A 13,528-nucleotide genomic window follows, 5' to 3' on the forward strand; every position below is an offset into this window, starting at 1 on the left:
CCTGAAATGATATGTGTGGGAACTAATGAGAAGCTAATTGCAGATCTAACTTATCAGTTTCCAGGTATTTACACACACGTTATTGAACAATAGGATACTTCTTTCTTACAACTTATTAATTCAGTATTTAGACCCAAATTTTACAGCAGTACATCAGGGAATATTGTCAAGCTAAACGTGTAAAATTTTGAAATGCATTACTAACGATTTCACAGGACTTTTCCAGTGGAAAGGGAGCTGATTAACCTAAAGCTACAGTTTTCTGCGCAAAAATTGATTCTATGTGTAACGTGTATGTGTTTTATTTATTTGCGTCGAAATGATTCTTGATTTCCTAGCACATATGAAGACAGATTAGTTTCTTCCGCAACAAATTTCGAGAAGCTGGAGTATTATACTGATTTTTAATTGAAGTATTCAACTTATATATATATATATATATATATATATATATATATATATATATATATATATATATATATATATATATACTTTTCTTCCTAGCTCCGTAGGAGCATGCAATAGTGATAAAACAAATGTATGGTAATAATACTCAATATACGTGAAAATAATCACTCGATAATTCTGACAGATACAAGCACTCTACCAGAGAGATGAACTTTCAAAGCCGAGAAACAGGAAGAATCCAAAACCTCCGATGTTTGACAGACTATGAACATTGAAATGGACTTATTTCTGCTGTCATTGCTATATAAACGAGTACCACTTTTTCTTTTGCTTCTTATACTAGCTATAGTCCGATTCATGAAAAATCAACGATGACTGTTCGCAAATGTCGAGGCGCTGACGGAGATTGCATTGTTGCCGTTTCCAAGCAACAGTTGCGTTAGTGCAGGCACGTGCTTTGCGCTTGAGGAAAGCATGTATCCCGCGTATTATATCTCTTGCTTACTTATGTAGATTCTGCAAAAGTAACTAAGACAGAAGTGTCACCCACAGAAACTAACCAACCTAATTCAACCAGTTTCGCTTTCATTTGCAAAACTCCTGAATTCACAAGTAATAGGCTTAGTAATTTTCATTAAGGAAATTAAAAAACGTACTACATCAGTAATACCTAGACGTTGGTGTAGTATGCAGTCTGTGCAACTAATAACTACCTCTCTTTATTAATTACTAAACATGAATCAGACTCATTTCTAAACTTCTCCTTCAAACTGGGATCTACAAGTGAGTAAATTCAGAGGAAGTTTATCATTGAATACTCTAATGAGAGCCATTTGGTAAAAGAACTGACTATTGAAAAACATTTAGCATAAATTATTTATTTAATTTGTGAAGTCAGTTCCTAATTACTTCAAGTCAGAACTCGTTACAATTGGTAAAAGAAGTGAAATACAATAAAATTATCTGTAATCAAAGCACACCAAAAGTAACAAACAAAAACACCTTGCTCTAGATAATAAGTATTTTGTACTTGTTATTCGTTATAGAATTCTAAGACCTTTATCTACTTTTTCTACATTATTCTTCTAATTTTCGCTATGTGTCTTTCCTCTTTATCAAAGATCGTTTCCTTTTTCTCCAGTATTCTTCCAAATTTCCATTGTCTTTCCTCTTCTTCTAAACATATTCCTATTTTCTTACTGTTGGTTTACTTGAAATCTTCCCATTCTTTTCCTTTCATTCTGTTTGCTAGTTCTCCGGTTTTGTATTGCGTAAAGACAATTCATAAACTTCTTGCCTAGAGTTTTTTTCCTGAAGAACGATTTGTTTTATTAGCCTACTGCACTTCGTGGATTATTTGAACACTTATTTTTAATGTATTTTACTTTTCGTCAGGGGCTACATAGACGCAATAATAATTATGTTTGAAGTGTGAGCAAGTTAAAGTTATCATTGGATTGTTTTTTGGTATTGTCTGTTAAACAACATGTAATTGTTCCTCAACATACGTTAGAGTTTTAAATTCCCTGGCTTTGTTGAATTGTGCCAGTATGCACAGTATAAATTGCGCCACCGTGAAGAAATATCAACACGTACTCTACATGGGTAATCAGAATTATTAATTAACGTTCAGATAGTGGTTGCATAATCAAGCCTATTTGCTGAGTATGATTTTCTGCACTTAGAAAATTTAAATAAATAAAATTCAGTCAATGCACTCCATCGCCATGAGTTTTTTGAAACATATATCTATCAGCTGTTGAATATTGAATGAAGAAACCTATGAACTTGAATTCACTCACTAAAAGTTATTTACCGTTATTCACTTCAAATTGCATCTTTTTTCACTCTGTGACATGGACTAGACACTAATTGAAAGTTAGGTAAATTTTCTTCTAGCGTCAGTTTAACAGTAACTTACGTCGGTATATAATGTCACAATAGTAAAATTGGTTAATTCCACTTTTTTATAACGACCAGATTATCGTGTGCTTGACATATAGAAAACATTTTGCACTAAGAAGTAAATGTTATTTACGTTTTAGGAGCAACATTCCAGCCATGACCATTCACGCTGGTTCCAACAATGCAAGTGATGGCACGGGTGTACGAGTTGACGTTCGAAGACGGTTTGTTCACGAGAGTTTCGATGACATGGATCTTACGAACGACATCGCTCTTCTAGAGGTAACCTATTCTGCTGTTCCCTGATTCCTTGTCTGTGCTTTTCCTCTTATTGTGTCCTCTTTCTTTTTTCACACTTCATTTAGTTGGAATAGATGACGGTGATCTAGACTCATAAAGACTTACCTACAAAATGTGTGTTTTGAAACAAAGACAAAAGAAGTTTTTCAACAGCTGAATGTAATCTAGGGGTGCAAAATTTACGAAATAAATATTCCTCTGGGAAATAAATAATCTTCTGGGAAATAATTGCTGTGCACAACTGCAAATTCATGTATTCCATGCATCACAGTAATGGTTAAGGACTGTTGTTAACAGCATTGCAACTGTTACGTCGGCTATGTGTGTATGAGGCTACAGATTCCTCCGCATTTTTGACACGTATCTAAAAATACGCAACCTTCCTTCATTGAGAAAAGAACGTATCTGGACTTACGATGGTATGTCTTTTAAAGTCACAGTACTGCAGAAGGAGCCAAAATTATATAAAAGGCGATACCCAACTGTGCCATTCAGTATGAAAGTGAAGTTGGTGATACGCTACAAACTATCTCCAAAATTGTTAACGATCGGTATTCTAGATATGCATGTAACAAATTGCTTTCCCAAGATAGTATTGAGCCAACTATGTCAAAATGGCCAACTTCGTAGATAAGTGGTTATGCCTCTAAACCCTGAATAGCAGCGCACCATTTTCATTTTGTTGTTGTCTGTTTATAATGCATTTTCGAGTGGGTAACCATTCAAATTAAGATGATGAAAGTGTGCACGTAGGAGTTGTTGATTGGTATAAATGTGCAAGTAGAAGTGGCAATTAAACGCTTAGCCACTTGGCCAACCTATAATTGACACAGCTATAATTATGAACACTTTAATAACAGCACATGACTACTAAGTGCATTTGTAATTCGTAGCTGTTTCTTTTTCGTGAAGTTTCACAGATACTGATGTTTAAACCCTTTTTTCACGCAATATGAGGGTTATTATCACGAGTAGTTAGAGAGAGATCCCCATAAAAACACAAGTTCCGTCATGTTACGATGATTAGTTACTACGTCAAAACGTATTAGGAATTTGTAAATAAACAACAACACTACGGAAGTTACAGGTTGTAGTACCTATATTAGTACTTAAAGTTATATTCTGTAGTCACAAATCTCTATACATAAAAGGCAATGTCTCACCTGACTGGCTCACTCACTAACTCATCGTCGCCCATCCCAAAACTCTCAGGACAGACACTTAAAACTTGTAGAGGACATTGATCTCATACTGTAGGCGTCGTTTAAGAAAGAATTTTTCGAAATTCCGTCCCTTATGGAATGAAACAGGAGAGGAAAGGCTTTTGAAAACGAGCCGCTATTAAGACAGTTCTGAAGCTATAACTACCAAAATGGGTATTTGGTTTGTCAATCATAAGTAAAAAAATATGTGTTTCAGCAATTTAACCCCTATGGGGGAGAAACAGTGGGTGACAGTTCCTTTTTGGAAAATAAATAATTACCAGAGAGCTTCTTTTAATGCTACATCTGTGAAAATTGGCATTTGAAGGTCTCAGTTCCAAATAAAAAGTACGTGTTTAAGTGATTTTGAAAATTCGACTCCTAAGGAGCTGAAATAGGGGATGAAGTGTTTCATGAACTATGTGGTGTCACCGCTAGACACCACACTTGCTAGGTGGTAACTTAAATCGGCCGCGGTCCTGTAGTACATGTCGGACCCGCGTGTCGCCACTGTGTAATCGCAATCCTAGCGCCACCACATGGCAGGTCACAAGACACGGACATGACCTCGCCCCAGTTGTACGGACGACATAGCTTGCAACCAGACCTACCAAGTCTTCCTCTCAATTGCCGAGAGACTGATAGAATAGCCTTCAGCTTATTCCATAGCTACTACCTAGCAAGGCGCCATTTGTATAAGTGCTTATAGCTTACTACTATTCAAGAGATGTATTCCAACAAGAGAATAAAGTTAAGTATATTATTCCAGCTACGTACTTTTCTTCTTATTCATTAATAAGTCTCATGTTCCAGTACTTCACGCCCGTCTGCGTTAGTTTAGCGTGCACTTTCAGCCACTTCGATCTACAAGGTGTTGGCCCCGCTGCCGACACATCACATGGCGACGAGAGAAAGTGTTTTTTCTGCTTTGGACTGATTTGTTCTTTTTCCCTTTTTGTGCTCTGATTTGCTTGTGTCATGGCTTCGCCACAATCTCCAGAGGTACTGTCCGACTTTTTTCGCTTGCAGAATCAGCAGACGCAGGCGTTATTGGAAGCCCTAGGACAGCTCGTCCAGGGTCAACGTGCGCTGCAAACCGATGCGGCAGCCGCCGCTTCATCGTTACCGCAGCCACACAACGCTGTCGCACCGCCATTTAGGCCCTTTGAGGCCACGTGCGAAACCTGGACTAAGTGGGCCAGCCAGTTCCAGTTTCATCTCGCCGCGTACAGAATACAAGGTAAAGAGCGGCAGCCGTTTTTGCTTTCTTGTGTCGGTGTGTCTACCTACCGTGTGATAGTGAAATTGTTTCCCCGACGCGACGTAGCAACTCTGACCTACGAGGAAATTTTGTCGGCTTTAGATGCCTATTTCAAAGAAACAGTCAATGTAGTTGCAAAACGGTATACGTTCTTTCGTACAAAACGTACGGCCGGTCAGACTAATAGGGAGTGGGTTGCAACTTTGCAAGGCCTTACTAGAGACTGCGCGTTTGCCTGTGAATGTGGCCTCCCATATTCCGATACAATGGTGCGTGATGCAATAGCACAGAACGTTTCTGATGTTCGCATACGGGAACAGATTTTGAAACTCGTAAATCCCTCCCTTCAACAAGTGATAGACATATTGGATAGGCAAGACACACTTGACTTTGCTCAGGACTCATTTGAAACTTCGCCAGCAGTGTGTCACATTAATCGGCCCGCCGGGCCCGCTGCACGGGACGCTAAGCGGCCCTCGCGCCCGTCGCGGCCGCGCTCGCAAACAAGTGCGCCGCGTAAGCAAGCAACTGCAGTGAAAACATGCCCGCGGTGTGCCACTAGACATTCGCGTGCAAATTGCCCGTCACGCCAAGCTATTTGCTTTTACTGCCAAAAGAAAGGACATGTTCAAAGTGTTTGCCAGAAAAAGCTTAGATCAGACAATCGCAATAATTCCAGGCCTTTTGCTTCGCGCCGGAATCGCACCCAGGACAATCAGGCTCGTGGACCTTCGCCCATGGACATTAATGTAGTTCATTCCCACCCGTCCAGTGACACTTTAGCTAACAGTGACTGTGTTCGTCCCACCCAAAGTGTGTGTCGACGTCGCAGGAAATCCCGTAAAGCCGCAAGTGCTTCTGTACCTGTATCAGTTCAATTTGCACGTGACAGTCGCTCTTGTCGTCAGCAGGACAATAAACTTTTTGTGGACTTAGACTTTGAAGGCAAAGTGATCCCATTCCAGCTCGATACCGGAGCTGCAGTTTCATTGCTCAATCACGACACGTCCAAACAACTGGGCAAACCGCCATTGCGTGCCGCAAATGTTAAGTTAACTAGTTACTCAGGACAGCCGATCCCTGTGTTAGGACAGTGCAGCCTTATTGCAACATACAAGGGACAAACAAAACTTGTATCATTTTACGTTCTTCGTTCTTCTAGTGCAGTGAACTTGTTTGGTTTAGATTTGTTTCAATTGTTTAATTTGTCTATAGTAAATCAGGTCCTATCAGTGAATCAGACTGTGCCTTCCGCCAGTGTTTCTAGTCTTTGTGAAGAATTTGCAGACATTTTTGCACCGGGCCTTGGTTGCGCTACGTACTATGCTGCACATTTGGAATTGAAAGACAACGCGCAACCGAAATTTTTCAGAGCGCGCAATGTTCCCCACGCATTGCGTGATGAGGTCGCAAGAACATTGGCCGATTTAGAATCTCAAGGTGTAATTGAACGAGTGCAGGCTTCTCTCTGGGCCTCGCCCTTAGTAATTTTGCCAAAACCTTCCGGAAAATTGAGACTTTGTGTGGACTTCAAGGCCACTGTGAATCCACAACTTGTGACTGCTACTTTTCCTTTGCCCCGCCCGGAAGATCTTTTTGACAAACTGTGCCCGGGAAAATATTTTTCAAAATTGGACCTAGCAGATGCGTACTTGCAGATACCTGTGGACGAAGACTCCCAGCGCGTCTTGGTGGTAAACACGCATCTTGGCTTGTATCGCTTCAAAAGACTGCCATTCGGGTGTGCATCCGCCCCTGCATTGTTTCAGCAATATTTAAAAACTATTTGTGCGTCGGTCCCTACTGCTGCGAACTATCTGGACGATATTGTGATCTCAGGACAGACAGAAGCCGAACATTTGCAAAATCTCCGAACATTATTTCAGGTATTGCGTCAGAATGGTCTTCGCTTGAGAAAGGACAAATGTGTGTTCTTTGCTCGGGACTTACCCTACCTGGGGCATGTCATAAATGCCCAAGGTATACCTCCGAGTCCAGAGCACCTCCGGGCCATACAGGACTTACCTGCTCCGCAGAATGTGAAACAGCTGCAGAGTGTGTTGGGTAAAATAAATTATTATCATAAATTTTTGTGCAATGCTTCTTCCATTTCAGCTCCGCTTCATCGCTTACGCCGTAAAGGTGTTCCGTTCGTCTGGACGACGGAATGCGAACGCGCCTTTCGCCAGTTGAAATCGGCGTTACTTTCAAATACTTGCCTTACGCCATTCGATCCCCGAAAACCCCTTTTGTTGATGGTTGATGCATCGGATTTCGGGATCGGTGCTGTGCTTGCGCACAAAGATGGCTCGCATGATCGCCCTATTGCCTTTGCGTCCAAATTGCTCTCATCTGCGCAAAGAAATTATTCACAAATAGAGAAAGAAGCTTTAGCTCTCGTGTTTGGTGTTACCAAGTTCCATGACTTCTTGTATGGTCGTCACTTTACAATCATCACGGACCACAAACCTTTGACATCGCTTTTTCATCCGAACAAGCCTGTACCTCCGCGTACAGCGCAGAAATTCATTCGCTGGTCACTTTTTCTCTCGCAGTACCGCTACGATATCTTGTATCGGTCCACTGCTAAGCACGGCAACGCTGATGCGTTGTCCCGTTTGCCTGTTGCTGAGGATAAGGCATTCGATTCTTCCGAACTTGCTTGCATGTTCATTGATTCGGAAGCCGATGACGTGGTCGCATCGTTTCCGATTGATTTTCGTCGTGTAGCTACAGCCACAGCTGCTGACCCTGTCCTTGCTACTGTTTTGCGTTTTGTTGCTACGCAATGGCCCTTGTCAAAGTCACGGATCGAGGATCCTTTGGTTCGCCGTTTTTTTGCTCACAAGGAGAGACTTTTTGTACGACGTGGTGTTTTGTTGTTGCGTTCTGATAATGATCAATCCCGAGTCGTGGTCCCACGTTCGTTGCAGTCCTCTGTCTTAAAGCTTCTTCACCAAGGACATTGGGGTATAGTGCGAACGAAACAGCTTGCTCGTCAGCACTGTACTTGGTTCGGAATCGATGCTGCGATTACGAATATGTGCTCCTCTTGCGTGGCGTGTGCAGAACAACAATCCGCACCGCCGCGGAAATTCTTTGCATGGCCGAAAGCCACTTACCCTTGGCAACGCTTGCATATCGATTTTGCTGGTCCATTCTGGAATGCTCGATGGTTGGTTGTGGTCGATGCTTTCAGTAATTTTCCTTTTGTTGTCCGGATGTCTTCCACGACGTCTTCTGCCACAATCCAAGCCTTGTCTGCTATCTTTTGCATTGAAGGTCTTCCGCAGACTCTTGTTTCCGACAATGGCCCACAATTCATGTCCGCAGAATTTCAGTCATTCTGCAAGGCCAATGGTATTCAACATCTGACGTCCGCGCCGTTTTCGCCTCAGTCAAACGGTGCCGCTGAACGATTGGTCCGGACTTTCAAGTCCCAGATGTTGAAATTGAAAGAGTCGCATTCTCGGGAGGACGCTTTGTTGCTCTTTTTGTCTTCGTATCGCTCTCAGCCCCGCGATGGTCGCTCGCCGGCTGAATTGCTCCATGGTCGATCTCATCGCACCCTGATGTCTTTGCTACATCCGCCGCATCAGGTTCCTGTGCAGCGGCAGGCTCCTGCTTTTGCTCTTGGCGACGTTGTCTATTATCGCAATTATCGCGGTTCACGGCGTTGGCTCGCAGGGCGCATTCTTCGCTGCCTCGGCCGCGCGATGTATTTGGTTTTGGGGGCCTCTGGTGAGGTGCGTCGGCATCTCAATCAGCTGCGCCTCTGTCGTCGCCTGGGTTCTGCCGCTCCCCGTCTGCTTTCAGCGACGGAGCCGTCAGGTCAGCGCCTTGGGGACCCATCTACTGGCTCGCCTCATCCCCAGGTGTTGCCGACGCTGCCTTCCATTTTGCCACATGGCGTCGCGCCGCCGCCACCGCAGCCGCCGCCGGCGCCGCCCGCAGCGGACGCTTCGCTGCAGCCGCCTGGCGCCTCACTGGGTCACGCGCCGCCGCTCGCTTCCCGTGCCCAGCCGTCCTCCGCCATGGACCTCTTGCCCGCTCCGGACCAGATGTCGTCTTCGCCCGTCGGGTGCTCCGACCACATGGAGGTCGACCCTTCTGTCTCATTACGTGCGCATACACCTCATGTTGACGTGCACCCTGGACTAGGTTTGCAGGCGTTTCCTAGCTCCCCTCGGACCGAATGGCCGGGTGCGGGTGGCACAGCCTCGCCTGTTGTTAGGCTCCCCACCTCATCGCATACGTCAACATGGGGTCCTCCCCACGGCGGGCGGAAGCCTTATCTCACGACCGTTCGCCGATTTGCGGGGGAGGAATGTGGTGTCACCGCTAGACACCACACTTGCTAGGTGGTAACTTAAATCGGCCGCGGTCCTGTAGTACATGTCGGACCCGCGTGTCGCCACTGTGTAATCGCAATCCTAGCGCCACCACATGGCAGGTCACAAGACACGGACATGACCTCGCCCCAGTTGTACGGACGACATAGCTTGCAACCAGACCTACCAAGTCTTCCTCTCAATTGCCGAGAGACTGATAGAATAGCCTTCAGCTTATTCCATAGCTACTACCTAGCAAGGCGCCATTTGTATAAGTGCTTATAGCTTACTACTATTCAAGAGATGTATTCCAACAAGAGAATAAAGTTAAGTATATTATTCCAGCTACGTACTTTTCTTCTTATTCATTAATAAGTCTCATGTTCCAGTACTTCACGCCCGTCTGCGTTAGTTTAGCGTGCACTTTCAGCCACTTCGATCTACAAGGTGTTGGCCCCGCTGCCGACACATCAAACTATTTCATTAGGAATGCATTTATTAACCTTAACCCATTGAAATGTTGAATTTAGCTTCTCCATTGAAACTAAAAGTTAGTGTCAGCGTCAGATTCAGCCGTGCAACACTGTAATGTTGCAACACATCTCCTCAAGAGTAGCAAAACAACGAATGAAGTTTGGGAGGGGTAAATTGTAAGTGTACAACTGAAATATCAAGAGCGTATCACTCGATAAAGCACCACAATAACTGCTGCAAAACTGTCTGCCTACCACTTAGGCTATGGTGTCAGTCACAACGGGATACTGCTCCACGCTAGTAGGAGGCACCAGTAGATGATTTCTCACCACTCGCTGACACACCTCTCTCCCTCCAGATACTCCGACTAAAGTTCCAGCAGCTAAGAGTGAACAGAACATTTCTATGCTAAGTTGAATTAAGCTAAATTATCTTTATGCAACAGTTTTTTGTATGCATAAGCGCCTGTTGATAAGCAAAACGTGCTTGAACTGCAATGGTATATGTTAAATGAAGCATAAAATAAATAATGAAAAAGCTTCTCTCTGCCTTAGTCTGTACTACACAAACAACAGAATGTTCTTCACTTTGTTGATTCCTCAGCTGCAGAGTGCCAGTAAAGCTGTAGCTATAGGCTCAAATCCTGCTGGAACAGTATATTCAAAGTCATCCTTTTTCCTCCTCCTCTGTCTTAATTGATAAAGACCGCAACGAATTTAAGTGACAGATTCCTAGGAAAGCCTTAACTTTGTATTGCAGTGCCGTGTAGTTCAAAAAGCAGTTTTTCACAATCGTCAGGTGAGTGATGGGGTATGCCACATTTGACAGATTACTATTTATTAATTCATAGGTGCTTCTCTGTTGCTTATTTTCACCATTTTTCGAATAATGGACCTGGAAGAGTGGAAACATTGGATGATCGCCATATAGAATATTTGTACTTACCTTAAGTATTTCTCTTCAGAGCAACGGCAGAATACCTATTCAAAGCCGGCCGGTGTGGCCGAGCGGTTCTAGGCGCTTCAGTCTTGAATCGCGCAACCGCTACGGTCGGAGGTTCGAATCCTGCCTCGGGCATCAATGTGTGTGACGTCCTTAGGTTGGTTAGGTTTAAGTAGTTCTAAGTTCTAGGGGACTGATGACCTCAGATGTTACGTCCCATAGTGCTCAGAGCCATTTGAACCATTTTTGAACCTATTCAAAAAAGCTGATAAGGAGCTGTTTAATTTAGGTATACATCTGCGTTTGGTGTCATAATTTATGAGACATCCATGGTGGTGTGGTGGATGGGGGGAAAAGGGTGTGCGTGAATGGTGGTGTGTTAGACCATAACGTTTCTTTTAGTGAACACAACAGTAAACGTCAGAGAGAAATTAATCATCAACAGGCATTATGTAAAACAGTCTGTTCAGGTAGTTTACTGATTACACGCCTCCATACTGGACCAGAGTTAAAGATGTCGTTGAAGCGGGTGTGAAGTGCAGTTTCGTCCAGAGAGAAATTTTCTTGACCGTTTTGTGACAAGCATGTTGAAAGGCAAACATTTGAGGGCATAAGATCAGAAGAATAAGTGCATGATGGATGACATTTGAAACTCCTGAATACCTTTGCTAGTGAAATCGGCAGTGTGCGTTATTTTGTAGTATCAACACGTGATGAAGTTTTGTAGGACGTTTTTCTTACACTGCGACTCATATATGTCTGTTGTTGGTAAAAAAAAAAAAATTACCAACTGCGATATACTCTTCAACAGGGAGGTTTTCGTAAGGCACAAAAACTTTTCTGAGCCACCATAGGCAAAACATTATGCTCACACTGCCCTTTGCTAGATTATATGTCTCTTGTTAAGAGTCAACCAAGAAATCTTCTTAAGAAGTTAATGTAAAGACATCATAGCTAGTCACCAGTAGCAATATTGCATTGGAATTCTCAATAAATCAACTGATGACGATCAACTAAACAGGTGTTAATAGCCACCCGTTTGATTTTCGTTGTTTTAAATTAGAGCATTCAGTACCACTGCTCCCGGCTTCTCAACCATTACTGCTGAACGTAAGGGACGTACGACGTTAAATGGTCACACTCCACCACATATGTCTGTTATAGAGGATTCCTCAATGTGCAAAATCCTTCACGTCAGAACGATGTTTCTTGAAGAAAAGAAAGTCTTTTTCGGACACGTTTTGCCCAAAAGTACTATCCCCACACACAATAAAAGGTTCAGAGCTGCTTCTTTGCGTTTATACCTCTACTAAATCCAAAGCAAAAATGTTCGACCTTTTTCCACTTTCGACCATATTTTATCACACTTGAACCACGTTCATAAGTTTCAGACATGCAATATCGAAGTTGTGACTGTAGGATAAGTACGAGAATTTCAAACAAGAAAATAACCATCGATATATACACTCATAGCGCCACCCCAATTTCACCTAGTCGGAGCCGTCTGATGTTGACAGTAGGCGGCGTATTGTAGGCAGTTTGTAGCTGCTGTGGATTGAGGAACCACTAGAGCATAAACTGTTATGATATTGACGCAGCCACGAGCTGTTTGGTGGATATGTTTCTGGAACTTTTTGCTATTGTGGGTTCATTAGAAAATGAAACGAATTTTGTTTGAGTTTCCATAGGAACCAGGGGATGGAGTGGACGAGCATGAAGCTCACCTGCCGGCCGAACTGGCCGCGCGGTTCTGGCGCTGCAGTCTGGAACTGCGAGACCGCTACGGTCGCAGGTTCGAATCCTGCCTCGGGCATGGATGTGTGTGATGTCCTTAGGTTAGTTAGGTTTAACTAGTTCTAAGTTCTAGGAGACTAATGACCTCGGAAGTTGAGTCCCATAGTGCTCAGAGCCATTTGAACCATTTTTGAAGCTCACCTCTACACCATGGGCAGATACGTCTCTGGAACATCTCGAGAAGACTAACAGGGCTTCCTTCATACATTTCTGCATCTTACAGTGTTGCCAGATCGTGGATGTGGCCGTACTTAGAATTCTGAGAGGCGGCTGCCTTAAGTGAATGACTCAGATTTCATCTCTGAGGTGGCCAGCTGGCGGCCAGCTTTTATGTCTAACACCGTACTTCCCCATGAACCATGGACCTTGCCGTTGGTGGGGAGGCTTGCGTGCCTCAGCGATACAGATGGCCGTACCGTAGGTGCAACCACAACGGAGGGGTATCTGTTGAGAGGCCAGACAAACATGTGGTTCCGGAAGAGGGGCAGCAGTCTTTTCAGTAGTTGCAGGGGCAAGTCTGGATGATTGACTGATCTGGTCTTGTAACATTAACCAAAACGGCCTTGCTGTGCTGGTACTGCGAACGGCTGAAAGCAGTGGGAAACTACAGCCGTAATTTTTCCCGAGGACATGCAGCTTTATTGTATGATTAAATGATGATTGCGTCCTCTTGGGTAAAATATTCCGGAGGTAAAATAGTCCCCCATTCGGATCTCCGGGCGGGGACTACTCAAGAGGACGTCGTTATCAGGAGAAAGAAAACTGGCATTCTACGGATCGGAGCGTGGAATGTCAGATACCTCAATCGGGCAGGTAGGTTAGAAAATTTAAAAAGGGAAATGGATAGGTTAAAGTTAGATATAGTGGGAATTAGTGAAGAACGGTGGCAGGAGGAACAAGACTTTTGGTCA

The 13,528-nt window shown here is 43.6% G+C and overlaps 1 protein-coding gene across 1 annotated transcript in view; it reads left to right on the forward strand.

Moving 5' to 3' along the window:
• The window catches only part of LOC126260218 (trypsin-1-like), a 96,458-nt gene that overhangs the window by 25,498 nt on the left and 57,432 nt on the right, over positions 1–13,528 (forward strand). The window contains exon 4 of the mRNA XM_049957518.1: positions 2,454–2,595. Coding sequence (XP_049813475.1) covers positions 2,470–2,595 — 126 coding nt within the window. The 5' untranslated portion in view covers positions 2,454–2,469. The remainder of the gene's footprint in view (positions 1–2,453; positions 2,596–13,528) is intronic.

Source organism: Schistocerca nitens, chromosome 5 (assembly GCF_023898315.1).
Source record: "Schistocerca nitens isolate TAMUIC-IGC-003100 chromosome 5, iqSchNite1.1, whole genome shotgun sequence".
NCBI lineage: Eukaryota > Metazoa > Arthropoda > Insecta > Orthoptera > Acrididae > Schistocerca > Schistocerca nitens.